This window comes from Tenrec ecaudatus, chromosome 18 (assembly GCF_050624435.1).
Source record: "Tenrec ecaudatus isolate mTenEca1 chromosome 18, mTenEca1.hap1, whole genome shotgun sequence".
Taxonomy (NCBI): Eukaryota; Metazoa; Chordata; class Mammalia; order Afrosoricida; family Tenrecidae; genus Tenrec; species Tenrec ecaudatus.
In genome coordinates this window covers 58,490,779-58,506,978 of record NC_134547.1, presented here as the reverse complement: position 1 = coordinate 58,506,978, position 16,200 = coordinate 58,490,779, and the positions used below count along the sequence as shown (strand labels likewise).

The window sequence follows — 16,200 nt, the reverse complement described above, 5'->3', positions numbered from 1 at the left end:
CGCCAGGTCCTCAAGCCCGGCTCCTGCAGGCTGGGCAGAAGGCCAAGTAGCAAAGGTGCACTCGGGCCCGCGCGGTGGGTCTCCTCAAAGTTAATCCCTGCAGCTTGTCTGACCCCAGCTACTAGAACTGAGGCAGCGGGGAGGCCGGGGTGGTGGTGGCGGGGATCCGCAGCAGCCCCGAGAGAGGGAGGGGTATGGGAGAGCTTGGAGCCACTTGGCTGGCGGGAATTGTAGTTTCCATCGCTCGAAGGCTGGGTTGGACGGGCTTACGGCTGAGCAGGTCTGGACTACATCTCCCGAAGTTCCATAGCAGCTCAACCTGGGCCGTCCGTCGCGAGCTCTGCATTGTGGGATATGAAGTCCGACGATGTGGCACGGCGTGCCCGCGTCCAGAGAGAGATGCCAGACCCAGACTCGGTTTCCCTGCGGTCCCCGCAGGCTCGCTGGCTATTGGCTGAGCAGGGCGGATCTGGTCCCGCTTCTCCCCGCCTCCCAGTGACACAATAGCAGCTCCTTCCAAGATGGCGGCGGCGACGGTGGACCCGGGAGCTGGGAACCCGCAGGCTGGAGCTTCCTCCGGCGGGGGCGCGGGGAGCGGGCTGCCATCCCCGGGGGAGCAGGAGCTGAGCCGGCGCCTGCAGCGCCTCTACCCCGCGGTCAACCAGCACGAGACGCCGCTGCCGCGTTCCTGGAGCCCCAAGGACAAGTACAACTACATCGGCCTCTCGCAGGGCAACCTCCGCGTCCACTACAAAGGTATCGGACCGCACCGGCCGCGGGGCGAGGGTGGGGGGGGGGGAAGGCTGGAGCGTTTGCGGGGCGGCTGTGTTGTCCAGCCTCCGTTCCCTCTCCTTCCGTCCTCGGCCTGGGTGCTCCCGGTTGTGGCTTAGCTACCGGGTGTCCAGGGTGGTCGGGCTGACCAGGCCGAGTGTTGACCGGCCGCTGTGCCATGGGGGGAGAAACCTGAGGTCCAGTGAACTGCAGCAGGTGTCCAAACCCATGCACAGCTGGACCTTCCTCGGGAGCGCTGCCCAGCTTGACCTGGGCTGCCTCCAACTCCAGCGGGGTCTTTGCCCACTTGTTAGTTTCAGGAGTGTCTGAGGAAAGGTGGGGAATCCCATTCCCACCTTGAGCCCCAGACCCATGGCTTGCTGTCTAGCTAGGCATCCCCCCACCGGACCTGCGATTGTGCACTTGCCTTTAAGTGAGGGGCTTCCTCACTTCAGGAGGGTGGTCTGGTGGGTCGTCTTCCCACTGGCCTTCTAGGTAGGCGCCCTGGATTCTGGGGAGGCTGCCAGCAGCGTGGGGAATCTCTCATACGCACCCACCAGCGTGTGCCCTCGTTTTTGTCTGGGAGACAGTGTCTCAGGCAGGGCTGCTGTTCTCCGGAGGAGGTGAGGCGAAGGTGGGAGGCTTACATGGCTGTTCTGCTATTACCTAATATCCCTTGAACCACCCCGAAGGATTCCTCTGGCCACGCAGGAGTGGGCCTGGGAGCTCTGCTGGAGTTGGGCACAGGGGGCTTCCATGTGCATTTCCTTCTGCTCCCATGTCTTCCTTGCTCCCTCCTCTTAGGTCACGGCAAAAATCACAAAGACGCGGCCTCAGTGCGCGCCACCCATCCCATCCCTGCCTCCTGTGGCATCTATTACTTCGAGGTGAAGATTGTCAGCAAAGGAAGAGATGGGTAAGCCTCTGGTTGCTGTGTCTTTACCCCCCCCCCCTCTTGACCCTGTGGCCAGAGCCATGACCCTGGGGGCTACTGGGAGCTGGGGAGCTACTGTGGGGCAGTGACAAGTCGAGTTCTGTCCTCTGGGTCTGGGCTGCCAGGGGGTTTGGGTGAGGAGGGTGGCATGGGGGGGGGTGCCTCTGATGGTAAGTCGGTGGGTTGGGGCTGGAGAGGGGACTTCTGTTAAGTGGGGTGTAATGAGATACCGCCCAGGTCAGGGAGACAGGTAAGGAGAGTTGACATTAACAATTCAGAGGCCAGAATGGGGTTTCCCCAGCTCGAGTATGATATCTGTGACTTCCCTCCTTTTAAGTCCATGCTCAGTTGAAGGCTTTTTAAAAAAAAAATTTTTTTTTTACGGTGTTTAGTCACGTGGTAGCCCCACCAGACTTCAAAGAGAGAGTAGAGTCCTTGACGTGTTCATCACGGTGGTGGCCACCCCTGGCCTGTCATCTCAGGGTAAACAGCATGCACATGGTCAGAGTCAGGTGACCTTGCTGCTCATAAACTTGTTTTTCAGTCCAGGGCCCTGAGCACCAGTTGGGCCAGCTAGAGGAAGGGCCTCATTAAAGGCAGCCTCAGGGACACACCCTATTTTCGGGTGACCTAAACAGACACAGAGGAGCCCTGGTGGCACCCTGCTTAAGCACTCACCTGCCCACCAGGTGGTTGGCAGTTTGGAACCCCCCATCATAGCTGGAGAGAAAGCCGGGGCATTTCACTCCCGTGATGACTTGCCCCCTTGCAGCGCCTCCAGGACCGGTTCTCCTCTGCCCTGCGGGTCAGTATCCACTAAGCAGCTATGAGTTTGGAAACCAAACCCAAACCAAACGCACTGCCATGGAGTCAATGCCGATTCATAGCGAGCCTGTAAGACAGGCTGGAACTGCCTCTGAGTTTCCGAGACTAACTCAATGGGAAGAGACAGCCTCGTTGTTCTCTGAGAAGCGGCTGGTGGTTTCAAACTGCTGGTCAACATGTAACCAGTAGGCCACTAGGGTTCGTGGGTTCAGAAATAGACACAGCCAATCGGGGAGACTTCCCACTTTTCTTCTTCATGCCACCCCTCCTTCTCCCTGTGAAGTGTTGGAATGCCAGGGCTACAAGGGTCCCACAAGGTTTTCCCGGGCGGCCTAGTGACCTTTATGCCAACCCCGAGTGTGTATGCTCCAGGGCTCAGAGCCCGTCCTCTCACCCAGGGACAGCCCCCCTCGTGGTGCATTCACAGGGCCCAGCTGCAAGCTGTGCTGGGGGCAGGGCTGCCAGAGGCCGAGCTAGCCTTACTTCCTCCCAGCGACATCATCATCTCCTGCCTGGGGAGGGCCGTGTGGCTTTGGGGCGGCCTGGGGCTTCCATCTCCTTGTGGGCACGGTGGGGTGCTCGGCCGACATCTAAGCTGCATCTTCACTCCAGTGTTCTCCCATTCAGGAATTGTGGTAGCGGGGAGCCGTGCCACCGTTTCTCGCTTACCCGCGTCTAGTCCATTTACACATGTGGTTAGGTGCTCAGTCTCGACCCCTAGGGGTCCCCTGTGACCAAGCAGAACAGACCACCAGCCCTTCCTCTGGCAGAGCTCCTCGGTGGATTTGAACCCCCAGCCTTTTGGTTAGCAGCTTTACCATGCACACTCAACCGCTGGGCCCCCAGATAGATAGGAAATGTACGTTACTGAAGGCCTTCGAAGGTCCCACCACCTGATAAACACCCACATCGGTTTAATGTCCCCAAACCAGTACTAGGGAGAGTCACCTCTGGAAACAAACATGTTGCGCCTCCCCACCCCTACCCCAAACTGGTATTAGTGTCGGGTGTTGACAGAGACCCCGAAAGGCATGACTGAACCTTCGGTGGGGGGACCTTAGGGGAGAGACGACGGAATGTTGTTTTTGTTCCATAGAGAAACCAAAATCCATTGCCACTGAGTCAATTCTGATTCAGAGTGACCCTGTAGACCAGCGGTTCTTAGCCTTCCTAATGCCGCGACCCTTTAATGCATTTCCTCATATTGCCGTGATCCCCCCCAACCATAAGATTATTTTCGTTGTGACCTCATCACTGTCATTTTGCTACTGTTATGAATCGGGCGACTCCTGTGAAAGGGTCGTTTGACTCTCAAGGGGTCGAGACCCTCAGGTTGAGAACCATTGCTGTGGCCGGAGCAGCCCTGCCCTCCAGCATTTCCAAGGCTGTCGATCTTTTCCGAAGCAGGCTGCCACGTCCCATGGGGTGGCTGATGGCTCTGAACTGCCCCCCTTTCTATGAGCAGCCCAGCGCCTTCACCGCCGAGCCACCAGGGCTCCTCGGGTACCCTCTATCCTTAAAGATTTTCCAAAGGACGGGGTTCATGTGTAGAGACCTGGTTCAGTTGGGTTTCCCCCCTCCCTCCCCCTCCCCTGCCATACCCCAAGGAACCCTTACCTGGTGCAGTTTTAAATGCATCTCCCTGGGAGGTCAGTGTAGTCAGGCTCCCCTGCGAGTCTAAAGAAAGCAGCCTGTCGTCTCCCAGCTTCTAACCTCAGGGGCTCTGCACACTTGAGTTGGTTCCGACCCCTGGGGAGCCCATGTGCCCTTGAACACTAGCCCAAAGGTTTGTGGTTCAAACCCACCTACAGGCGCCTTGGGAGGAAGCCTGGTGAGTGGCTTCCAAATGCCACACACGGGGGCCCCAGGCGTCCCAGCTGCTAGCCCACTTTTAGGTCAACCGAGACCTGGAATCCTTCATGCTACGGAGCTTCCAGGTTACGTGATGGCCCGTGGTGGGCCGCTTTTGTTGACTGCTCTCAGACGGCTAGGGTATGAGTGTCCCCCATGCCTTCTCGTGGCTGGGGGTACCGCTGTTAGAAGGCGCCAGGCGTGCTTTGGAGGAGGCCAAGGGCAGTAGAGCACAGTCATCGCCACCTTGTTTCCATAGCCCGTCAACGCTCAAGGCTCATTGCTCCGGGCGCGGCCCAAGACTTCATCAATAGGGAAGCTTTCCGGAGTTACCTCGTTGGAGCCTCATGACCTGTCTGGGAAGGGGCCGAAGGAGGTGTGGAGGTAGCTGCTTTGTGGGTGAGCACTGACTGAGATCCTGGGCTGTTTGACACTCCTCGACCTTGTCCGATGTTCTGGCTTAATCCCAGACCCAGGTGCCTGTGCAGTGGCTGCCCCTCTCCCACTGCACGCCCCCCTAAGGGAAGATACAACATCTGTTTGGAGACTTGGGGCGAGGGAGGGGGTCACAGTATCGGAGACAGAGCCAAAAGGCGCCCAGTGCCAGAAAAGTGCATTATGCTCTGGGTCGGGCTGGAAAATCTGGGTTTTCCTGGAGGTTTGCACTTGGGCCTCGTCTGTAGAAGGGCTATCAGCGCCAGGCCCCAGGAAGGCTTTTGTCCAGGCCGTATCTCGAAGAAGCACCCCAGGCTAAATCCAAGCAGGAGGTTCCGTTTCATAGACAGTTGACTGACTCCAAGAGGATGAGCAGGCCCTTGTGCCCGGCATAGCGAGCAGAGGGAAAGCCAGGCTCCCCCCCCCCCCCACAGAGGGGGGACAGAGAGAAAAGCCACTGTGATAGGGGGCAGAGCCTGGCATGGTGGGAGGGGTCAGCAGGAGGCTCCCCTGTGACTCACATTGACGCTGGTCAGTTCCGCTTGATGTCCCTCAACTCTGAGCACTCTGAGGAGGAGGGGGGCTGGCTGGGAGCCAGGAGTGTGGTACAAACCGAGGTGGTCCCACTGCGTTTCGCTGAGTCACCGGGAGCTGTGAGCCCCAGGGGCAGATCTGGTGGGGTGTGGAGGCCTCCGAGCCTGCCTGTGGTGCCAGGAGATAGGACACACCCTCGGTGAGCTGGCCAGGAGGGTCTGTGGAAGCCATGACTCCCTTGGGCAGAGCTCAGGGACCTGTGGGTGTCCCTGGCTCTTGGGGGGTAACGCCCGGAGGGTGTGGCTGACCGAGCCAACAGATGCTCCGGTGTGACCCTCAAAATAGATTGTAACATCATCCCAGCGACAGAGGGCTCTGCTCATGTGATGGGTGACCCTACCAAGACCAGCAAGCCTGGGCTCGAGCATTGCCGGGGCCAGGTGGTGGTGGTGGGCAGCCTGCAGCCAGTCACAGCCAGCCTGCTGCCTGGCTCACTGCCCCCGCCACCACCACGCTCCTCGCCTGAGGCCATACCCGGATAGGCCGAAGTCTTGGCTCTGACCATTCCCAGCCTGGCCTCCCTGGGGCACCAGGTTGGAGCCCTGCCTGTGAGGAGATTGGCCCAGAGAGGAGGTGGATGTGCCCGGGCACGTGGCCTCGGAGTGGTGTGGAAAGGGCCCAGCCCACGGCAAGTGCCAGGCCCTGCGTGGCCCAGAAGCAGCACTTCCGCCCGTAGCAGAGGGGTAGGGGCTCTGGGGAAAGGAGTGAGAAGTGCATGCTCGGACAGGAAGGAATTGGGCAGCAAACGCTGTGGGCGCAGGATGAGCCAGCCAGGGGCCAGATTAAACCCTCCGCCTGAGCTTAGCCTCCATCCTGCGGGCCATGTCTTTGAATGAGAACACTGTCAAGATGTTTATGCCCAGATGTCACCTCCTCATGGGGCAGAATCACTCCAAGTGATTGTCCCCAATGAGGCTCTGAGAGCCACCAAGCCACTTGAGAGCTCCCCTGCCACGATTCTGGACCGTGGAGCATGTGAGCTCAGACTCTCCAGCCTCCTGGGGCTCCCCTTTCTCAGCTCTGAGTCCCCCGGCTCTGTGGTTGACGCTTGTCTGTGGATCTGGCAAGGGCCTTGGCCTGTGTGTCCTGAGCAGTCAGTAGGTGCTGGCCTTGCCCAAGGTGGGCACAGCTGGTGGTTGCACCCTGCTCTTACTGACTGCTGATTGCCACCGCTGCTACCCTGCCCCCACCTCCCCGGGACTGATGGACTTAGGTGCTGAGCTCCCGGCTGCATCCCTGACCAGGTAACTGCCTGCTCGCTGAACCTTGTACTGCTTCCCTGTGCTGGGCATTAAAACCCTGGTCTACTTGGACTCCGTATGTTGTCCACCGGTGTCCACTTTTCTGGTAGGGCCCGTTCCTGTGCTCAGTGCATCCGGCTTCTCTGGGAACCCCCTCCTCCCTGTATGTCACTGCCAGACTGCAGCTGCGAGTGGGGCATGTGTATGTGTGTGTGTGTGTGTGTGTGCACTGCCCCCGTTAGGACTTGTTCAATGAGCAGCCTCTAGAGAAGTGTCTAGGATTTACTCCACTACCACCTCGTTGTCTTTTCCTTCCCTGGACTGTTTGTTCTGTGTTTCCCCTGGATGAGCCGCCCTGTGAAGGAGACTCCCTGACCTCGGGAGGACGGGCTCCGCAGCTCTGGGGAGGCCTCGAGGGCCCCAAAGTGGGTCTTTGTGGGGTCCAGTTGGAAAGAAAGGAGCCATCAGAGGGAGCAATGAGGATGGTACTATATCCCGACAGCCTCTCCAGAAAGTCTCTGCAAAATCCAGAGCGGATAGCTTTGGAAGCACGCTGGGCTCCCTGTGGTCTTTGCGTCGGGAGCTGTCCTGGGGAGCCCCTCTGCTGAGGACGTCTTTATGCGGGGCAGGCTGAAATGGTCAGGGGAGATCCAGGAGCTGTTTGGCGGGGGTGTCTCAGGAGGGGGCAGTGGTGACTGGCCCTCTTACCCAGTATTTCTTCCCCTGTCCCCCATGAAGCAGCTCAGCCTAGAGGTTTGACAGCCTGGCTTCTTTTGTTCTCCCTCTCTTCCGGGTCTGGAGCTGTCCAGGTGTGTCAGTGCTCATGGGCTGCCAGAGATACAGCCCGCCTGCCCTGGAAGGAAAGATGCCCTGGGGGTGTGTCACCCCTCTCACTGGTCTTGTGCCGGCACAAGAAGTCTGAGGCCCGGCCCTGACAGGAAGCCAGAGCATACTGGTGCTTTGCATTTGGTGTGATCCGGGCCCACTGGTCTCATGGGAAAGGTGGGCAGAAGCCGGGTAAAGCTCTTGGTGACTCTTCCGTGGCTCTCCCAGGATGCCCCGGCTCATGCACCTGGCACCATGTGCAGTAATCATTCTGCAGAGCCGGACCGAAGGTCCTAGGCCTGTGCCAGGATGGGGATTGGAGGCTGGCAGCGCAGCGCAGCACGCGCCCGCCCCCTCCGGGAGGGAATGTGAGACAGGGCTTGAAACTCAAGCTGGCGGCCTTGGCCCCAGCTGCCTGTGTCCGAGCCGGGTTTGCCAGCTTCAGGGCTCTGCTGAGCCGCGTTCCTGCGGCTTCAGAGAGGAGGGGCCTCCCTTCTGGATGGGAAGGGAAGGAAGGCAGTGCTTGTTGCCAAAGGGCCCCCTTGCGGGCGACTGCGTGCTACCTCCCAGGCCTGCCTTGGGAATTACTGCGAAGGGTGGTCCTGTGCCCTCCAGACCTCCTGCCTCACTGGAGTGCCTGAGCCTCACCGGTGGTCTGGCTTTTGAAGGCCTGTCTCGTGTCCATCCCAGGGCACCACAGCTGGAACTGTCCTGAATCAGGCACACTGCAGCAGGGTCAATCGAGGAAGCACCAGGGGGCCATGTGCCCCTCTGTCCTTCCATCCTTCTGCTCAGCAGGGTTCTTTTACCTGACACTTCGGGACGTGTGCTTGTGGATAGAGTCTCGGGACTCAGCGAGCTGGGTATCCTGAGAAGCTGACCTTGGAGGCCAAGTCCCCTCATGCCCTCTGCCACTGAGGTGTCGCCCTGGGTGAGATGCTTCTGAGTGGGGCCCTCAGCTGACTCTTTCCTTTGTTTTTTAACCTATTGACCAGACCCCACTGCCACCAAGTCTGTGCCGACTCATAACGACCCTGTCTGTGTGGAGACTCTGAGACTGCGACCTTCAGGAGAGCAGGCAGCCGCCCCTCTGTCCCCCTCTGAGCGGTTTGAACTGCCATCCAACACCCAAACCCACAGTGTCCTCACTCACTGCCAGAGTCCACACTGGCTCTTAGCTGCCCTGCAGGCACAGTAGGACTGCCCCGAGGGCTTTTGAGACTGGGAGCAGAAAGCCTCATCTTTCCCCCAGTGGCACCCCCAGGGTCCTCCATCTGTGAGGTTTTCGAGGACAGAAGATTCGAGGGTAGTGCCAAATCTCACGTGGAAAGGCCCGCCCCCGGATATCAGAAGCTCAGCTGATGGCATCAGAGCAGACGTGAACGCTCGTTCCTGAGTGGCTTGCGCAGCCCATCCAGGGAGCGCTGTCCGACTCTTATGGGTCCGTGATGGTGACAGAAGCATTGAACCCAGTGTGTGCCCTTTTGACAGCCACCCCCCCCCCCGCAGCTGACTCGTAAACGTGGTTTTTCCATGATTACGCAAGTCGTTTGTGTTAATTGCAGAACATCTAGGAAGTGTAGGAAGACCCAGTACAGCGGAATCCCAGCTGGCGTCTGCCCCCGTAGCAGCGGCAGAGGTGTCCGTCCGTCCGCAGACCCTTGCTTTTTCAGGAGCTCTCTTCAGGGGTCCTCAGCGTGGCCCTGTGGGTGTGAGCAGGGCAGCACCTGCTGGGTCTGCTCCTCTGAGGGCCTCACTTTACTCCCCACTGCTGCTCCTGCAGCCTGCTCGCTCAGGGACCCCGACCCAGCATGGCCTGTGCAGGGCCACCTCCTGCCTCCCTCGGGGCCCCGAGGCTTGTCTCTCGGCTGTCCATCGACTCTGAGAAGAGAACCAGACAGAAGGGGCGAGTCATGGCTGTCTTCTCTGTAAGTCCTGGGACAAACCGTGTGCCAGGCTTCATGCCCAGCGCTGGGGCATCGATTACGTTGCCCACGCCCTGCCCCTGTCACCATTCTCCGTTTCCACCTTCTTTATCACCTTTTGCAGACACGGGGTTCTTTAAGCGTTCCCTTTGCCCCTCCCTGCCGCCCGCTCAGTCACCAGGGAACTAGTCACTAGGTCTCTGGGCGGCGGCCTGGTCTAGGTGGTGTGCACAGGTGCCATCCGACGGTGTTTGCCCTTTTGTGTCTGGCTGGCTTCCCTCTGCCACCGTGTTTACCAGGCTCAAGAGAGCCAGTCTGCACACAGTCTGGACGGGCATCGGTGTGGGTCAGGGCAGACTTGGGGCCACACTCTCATGCAGAGCTGGTGCCTGGTGTGGGGTCCCCTCCCCGTTTGGGCTGCCCTCTTTCTGGCCTAGGTGTTCTGTTCTTGCACGTGGAAGGAAGGAGGCAGGCACAGGTTTTCCTTACTGGTCAGGAGCCCAGGTGGTGCAGTGGTTTAGCACACGGGTGCCCCCCAAAAGGTCCGTGGCTTGAACCCCAGCCTCTCTGGAGGCAGCTCAGGCCATCTTCCTCCCCCAACAGTCTCCCTGCCACTGCCTTTGGGCCACAGCCTATAGGAAGGGGTACAACTGCTCCTTAAGGTTCCCGAGGCTGCGTTCTATGGAGGAAGATGACCACATCTCCGGGCGCTCCTTCCTCCCGTCACCTTCAGTCTTTCCCCTCCCCTGGCCGGCTGTCCAACGATGTGGCCCAGGAAATGGCCAGAGGGTTGTGGCTGGCCTCCGCTTTCATGTCCCCTGCGCCTTCTTGGGCCCAGGAGATCTTTATGGGAGGGGATGGCGCGACCAGGGAAATTCATCCCCCACTTGACTGAGCTGAACCCCCCCAGGCCCTCGAGGAGGAGGAGGTGGCGTGGATGGTTCAGGGGTAGATTTCTCACTTCCTGGGGGGGAGGAGCCCCGGGTTCGAGTCTCAGTGAGGGCAGCCGCCACCAGTTCTGTCTGTGGGGGCTCGTCTCTGGTGTGGGGCTGAGCACGTGTCCTCGGGACGTCTGTCCAGACACGGGTGGACTCAGAGGAGAGACTTGGCCATCTGCTTCCAGAAATCCAGCCATGGAGAAGCTTGCACTACAGTAGGTGTGATCGACAGCCCGTGTGGTGGTGGTGCTAGGATGGTCAGCGTCTTGTTCTCAGGGTGACCAGGGACTGGGGGCCAGCTAGAGGAGAGCTAATGACAGTAGCACCCAGGGACCTGGTGGCTTCTAAACGCCGCTCTCTGTCGTTCCAGGGCTCCCACCCAGGCGGTGCCGTGAGGGGAGGTGGCAAGGTGGTATAGGAGCAGCTTCCTGAATCCATCCTTTCTGTTCCCGAGTGCAATGGCACCAAGTGCCCACAGCACCTTTGGGGTTTGGCTTTCCTTGTGCCCTGGCTTCATTGTCTGCCTCTCTGGCAAGTCGTCGGCCAGCCAAGACCACTTCCGCCCAGGACCTGGCCTCGCCTTCCTAGATCCTCTTGAGTGGACGGAGAGGTGACCTCCCCTGGTGTGTGGTGGGCCCCGGCCTGTGGTTGTAGCTCTTGGCATGTCCTGCTGGCAGGCCTTCTTCCTCCATCGGCAAGGGGCGGAGAGAAGCGGGGGTGGTGGTGGTGCCACCAGTGAGGGCTCACTGGCCTATCACTGAGTCAGCTTACCAGCGGAGGCTCCCAGTGACATGTGACGGGGGGGGGAGGGGGGGAGCCTGCACCTTTATTGTCCCTGAGTAGATGGGCCTTTGAGCGAGCTGAGTCTAGCTGTGTGCCGGCACTGCTGCACCTCTAGGATGGGGGGCTTCCGGAAGCCCCTGCCTCTGGAGGGGGGCCTCCTCTGTCCTGTCGCTGTCCTGAGAGACGGCCTAGGTGGGTGTGAGGTGAGGGGTGCATGGCTCAGGGACCTCAGAGCTGAGCCAGCCTTCTCCGGATCCCGCCTCTGTGTCTGAGGCCAGGGGGACTGGCACCCGGTGAGTATAGGCCGGTGGGGTGTCTGTGGGCCTTCAAGGGGGGGCTCTTCAGTTCTCCCACTTGAGGAGGGGAGAGGAGCCATGGAATAGCAGATGTTACAGCTGATGATGTTGCGCTTTTCCTTACAGCGTTTTTGTCTTTTGAAAGGGTCTCGTTGGGAGCACCTTGGACTCTGTTGGGCATAGGGTCACTGTGGTTGGCCCGGCCTCGATGGCCCCGAACAACAAGACCATTTCCAAAGAAGGCTGTCGGGACAGTGGTCCTCGTGAGTGAGGTGTAATGAGCGTGTCGTACGGACCACCCTTGGAGCGTGTGCGGTTCAGTGTTCTCACAGGCTCTGCCGTCTCCACCTGCTCATCTTGGAGGCGCCGGGAGACGGGCGGCACGTGCTCTTGTCCCAGCAAGTCATTCTTGGAGGGCTGGAGCTCAGACCCCTGAGCCTTGACTGGGTTTCCGACTGCAGGTCGGCCTCTGCTGGGGGCTCTCCCCGCATGACTGACCCCTGGCGGTGGTGTGATGTCCAGGTGCGGGTATCAGCCTCCTGGGGCTGCTGCTCCTTCAGCTCAAGTCAAGCCTGGGGTCAGAGCCCCCTCCCACCCCACCCACCCCACCCCACCCGAGAAGTAGAGAGTCAGTAGGAAGGTGTGGAGGGTCGTGCCTCTGGAAATGGTGGAGGCCTGAGTAAAGTTGTTGTCTTTTTCTCCTGTGACAAAGCGTGTGACCATTCTCATTTCCATTCTGGGGGTCCTGTTTCCGTGAATCTAGTGTCCCTGCTCCTGTAGGTGCCAGCTTCATGTTAAAAGCGAATGTTGACCGCTTGAAAGTGTTCTGGAATTGGGTCATTTACATGTGTGTGTGGTGGCATAAGTGATGTTTTTGAAAGGAGCAGAACAGATTGTGTTTTAAGCAGATGTGCCTCAATGGTTTGCATTCCTACAGAAAGTTCTGTTTCGGTGGCCCGCAGGCCCCTCCTGATGACCCCCAGCGCTGATGTACGTACCGCCACTTATGTGGGGTGTCGGCATGAAGCCAATTCCCCTGTGATGGCAGGAGCATTGTGCCTAACTGCTTACTTTGTCCAGACGTTCCCAGGGGAGGGTGGTGGTGGAAGGAGAATAGCAAACGTAGGTCTCTTCTGGGACTTCCAGAGAGTCAGGCCACCACTGAGCCCTGTAGCAGGACCCCAGTCTTGTCATGTACAGATGTTGTCCAGCTGAAAACCGGCTGCCTCGGCTCGTGGGGCTGGGTGGCTGGGAAGGCGGTGGTGGACCAGCACGGAGACCTTCATGGGCCCTTCTTCTCCAGGAACTTGGTGAGGACTTCCCAGAGCTGGCTGCCCGGCTCCCAGTGGCCCTTGCCAATCATACCAGACACTGCCATCAACTCACAGTGCCCCTGCGTAGGATTGTCGATCATTTGGGAGAGACCACCTCGTCTTTCTCCCTAGGAATGGCAGGTGGTTTTGACCCATTAACTCCGGTTAATAACCCAGTACCTGCTTTACAGCGCCTTCAGGATTCCTTGTTGAGGCCCAGGTTATTAAAAATAAGTAACAGCCTCATTAAGATATAATGTACATGCCTCACAATTCGCCACTCTAAGATCTTTCCAGTATATTCACAGAGTTGTGCAATTCTGACCACTGTCTCATTTCAGAGCATTCTTACCACCCCGGGACGAAACCGTGTCCGATTAGCACCCTCTCTCCATTCCCCTCCTCCCGCCCAACCTTGAGAGCAACCGCTAGTCTACTTTCTGCCTCTCTGGATTGATCTGTTCTGGGTAGGTGACATCAAAGAAATGCTGCTGCGTGGCCTTGTGTGTCTGACTTGTTTCACGTGGCATACGGTCTTTAACCCTATAATGCCGAGCATGACGTTTTCGTAACATATATAGATAGATAGATAGATAGATAGATATGTAGATATATAGATAACTATGAAAGTAAAGATAAAAGAATCTTTTTTCCTGAAATTAAAAACTCAGGCGTTATACTGAAGTTCACTCATGCTGCAGCGTGTATGTGAACGTCCGTCATTCCTTCTGTGACTCATGCTCTGACGGGTGGCCGTGTCACACAGTGTGTGCGTTCCCGCGTCAGTCGATGGGCGTTCGGGCTGCGAGTGCCTTTGACGGCTGTGAACTGCGTTCATCTGCAAACAGATGTTCGTGAGAGGGGTGTTTCCCGTCTTGGGTATTTATCTCGGGGTGGAATTGCCGGGCCTCAGTTTAACGTTTGGAGCCACTGCAAACTCCGTGCACTAGGTACTGAAGGCTCTACACCCCGGCCACCACTTCTCGCTGGACGTAAGGCGGCATCCCTTTGTGGCTGGCTGTGGACTCGTCCCGGGGCGCCTCTGAAGCTCCTATAACACGTGGGGCCGCCATAAGTCGGGAAGGATCTGACGGCAACTCAACAAGGACGACATTGGCTATTGTGTCTCATTTGGAGCACTATTGACATATGTCCTTGGATCGGGCTGTCTTCTCACTTGCTTGATGATGTCCACTCAGGGTCTTTTGGAAAAGGCTATGGGCCTTTCCCCCTGGGAATCTGGTCACCACACCGCTGATTGGCTGGGGGCGGGGCGGGGGAGTTGTTTGCTTCTGCTGTGGGGCTCAGAGGTCCTAGTCACCTGATGCCCTCCAGCCATTTTGCCTGCATTGCCCCTGGGATGGGAAGACACCCCCCCCATCTAGGTGCCAGGGAAGGGACCATGTGTGGTGTTGGCCAGAAGCCTGGACTCCCCTGATCAGGGCGGGTGAGCAGGGCACCCAGGGCAGGGCCCCCCTCGAGCTGATGGAGTCGGTGGCAGCTTGTGGGGCATTTGGGGTCATGCACGGCTTGGCCACTGCACAGAGACGGGCTCTTGGCAGCTTCTCCTGTGTCCAGTCGGGCAGCCTATTATTTGTTTGGGCTGCCCTTTTTCTGGGTAAACGGGCAGGCTTTCATGTAGTGGAGGCCTGCCAGTGCACTTGTGCAGTTCCAGTAGTCCTGCTGCTGACCCCTCCGGCTGAGGGGGTGTCCCCTTCTCCACCCTGTGTCGGTCCATCTCTCTGACCTCGAAGGACCTGACCCTGTGACTGGAACCCACGCAGAAAAAAGTGGCCCTTGACAGAAAAAAGTGGCCCTTAAATCGTGCAGCTCCATCTTTGAAGGGCTGCTGGGCCAGGCTCTCAGGGTCAGGCGTTTGGTCGCTGTCTTTTCCTGGTTCCCGTGGGCTGGGGTAGGTGGTGCCAGAGGGAGATGGGTTTGGGTTAGAGCCTTCCTTTCTTGCCTTACTCTTTATTTTGGGGGTAAAGACTATTTGCCCACCACCCCAGAATAAGGAAAAGAAAAACATAGCAGAGGTGGTGACAGGAAGCAAGGGCATCGACTGCAGATGGGACACAGGCAGGGGCCGGGGCATTGGTGTGGAGACCCTAGTGGTGGTAGGGAGGAGGTGCATGCCGTTTTAGGGGAGAGAACAAGACATCAAAGATGAGGAAATGTGCACGTGTGTGTCACCAAATATTGCTACAAAATCATAGACACCTTTATAAACAAAAACATCAAAATGTTGAGACAGTGGCTCTCCACCTTCTTCATGCCGCCACCACCCGTTCACACAGTTCTTATGTGGTGGAGACCCCCAACCATAAAGTTATTTTCGTTGCTACTTCATAACTATAATGTTGCTACTGTTATGAATCATAATGTAAATATCTGATATGCAGGATGTATTTTCATTGTTACAAATTGAACATAATTAAAGCATAGTGATTCATCACAAAAACAATATGTAATTATATATTGTGAAATATTTACTTGTAATTACAAATCAATGAAATTTTGTCTTGGGGCGTGGTGTAGCATGGGTCACGGTTTTCACACCGGGTACTTGTATGTGGGCGTATCTGCATGTGGGCGGACCCGCCTGGAAACAGGCAGAGGAGCGGCGTCTTGGTGCCTAAGACCATCGGAAATACGTGTTTTCTGATGGCCATAGGCGACCCCTGTGAAAGGGTCATTCGACTCCCAATGGTGTCATGACCCTCAGGTGGAGAGCCGCTGGTCTAAGACTATATAATGGAACTTCAAAACGTTCCTGGGAAAATGGAATTAAAAGATAAAAATAAAAAGTAGAAATTCTGTTCATCCCTGAAGAACTGCGGGCTGGGGGGGGGGAGGGGAAAAGTGAGGAGCTGATCCCAAGGGCCCCATCGAGAGTAAATGTCTAGAAAAGAACGATGGCGAGAAGAGCCCTCGGTACAGCGACCTAAAGAAAAAGAACGGAGGGCTTGGAGAATTTTTAAGATTAGGAAATAAAAAGTGGACGAGCCGGATCAGGTGTGTCAGGTGGATGTTTACAGTCGCCCATAGAAAGTCTCACTGGGTTGGCAAAAGAACTCTGATGCTTCCTCTGGCACTGTCACCTCCCTTCTCAAAGCATCCCATCAGACAGCATCGCTGCGTGGCCCTCCAGGAAGATAGCAAGCCAAGTGTCTCGCGCAACCCCAGACTCTGTTGCTATGGGTGATCTTGACTCTGGATCAGTTGGTGCTGGCCTTGACTGGGCTACGTCCGTGCATTGATGGCCATGGCTCTGGATGTACTTGAACCCCCAGGACTGTACGGTAAAGCCGTGTTTCGGTTCCTCTTACAGTTCTTCCAGGAAGTGCTTCCAGACCTTGAGTCCACTTGTTCAAAATTCCTGTTGAAAGCCATGCTCGAGTCTGCAGTGGATCGGGGCCTAATAGTTTGGGCAGCCCCCTGAGCAGAAAGTTTGTTCAACTTTAGTTTT

At 57.6% G+C, this 16,200-nt stretch overlaps 1 protein-coding gene across 1 annotated transcript in view; it reads left to right on the top strand.

The window, feature by feature from the left end:
* The first annotated feature begins 495 nt into the window (after positions 1 to 495).
* RANBP10 (RAN binding protein 10) overlaps positions 496 to 16,200 on the top strand; it is a 50,565-nt gene continuing 34,860 nt past the window's right edge. Inside the window, exons 1-2 of the mRNA XM_075536297.1 lie at positions 496 to 756; positions 1,576 to 1,687. Coding sequence (XP_075392412.1) covers positions 522 to 756; positions 1,576 to 1,687 — 347 coding nt within the window. The 5' untranslated portion in view covers positions 496 to 521. The remainder of the gene's footprint in view (positions 757 to 1,575; positions 1,688 to 16,200) is intronic.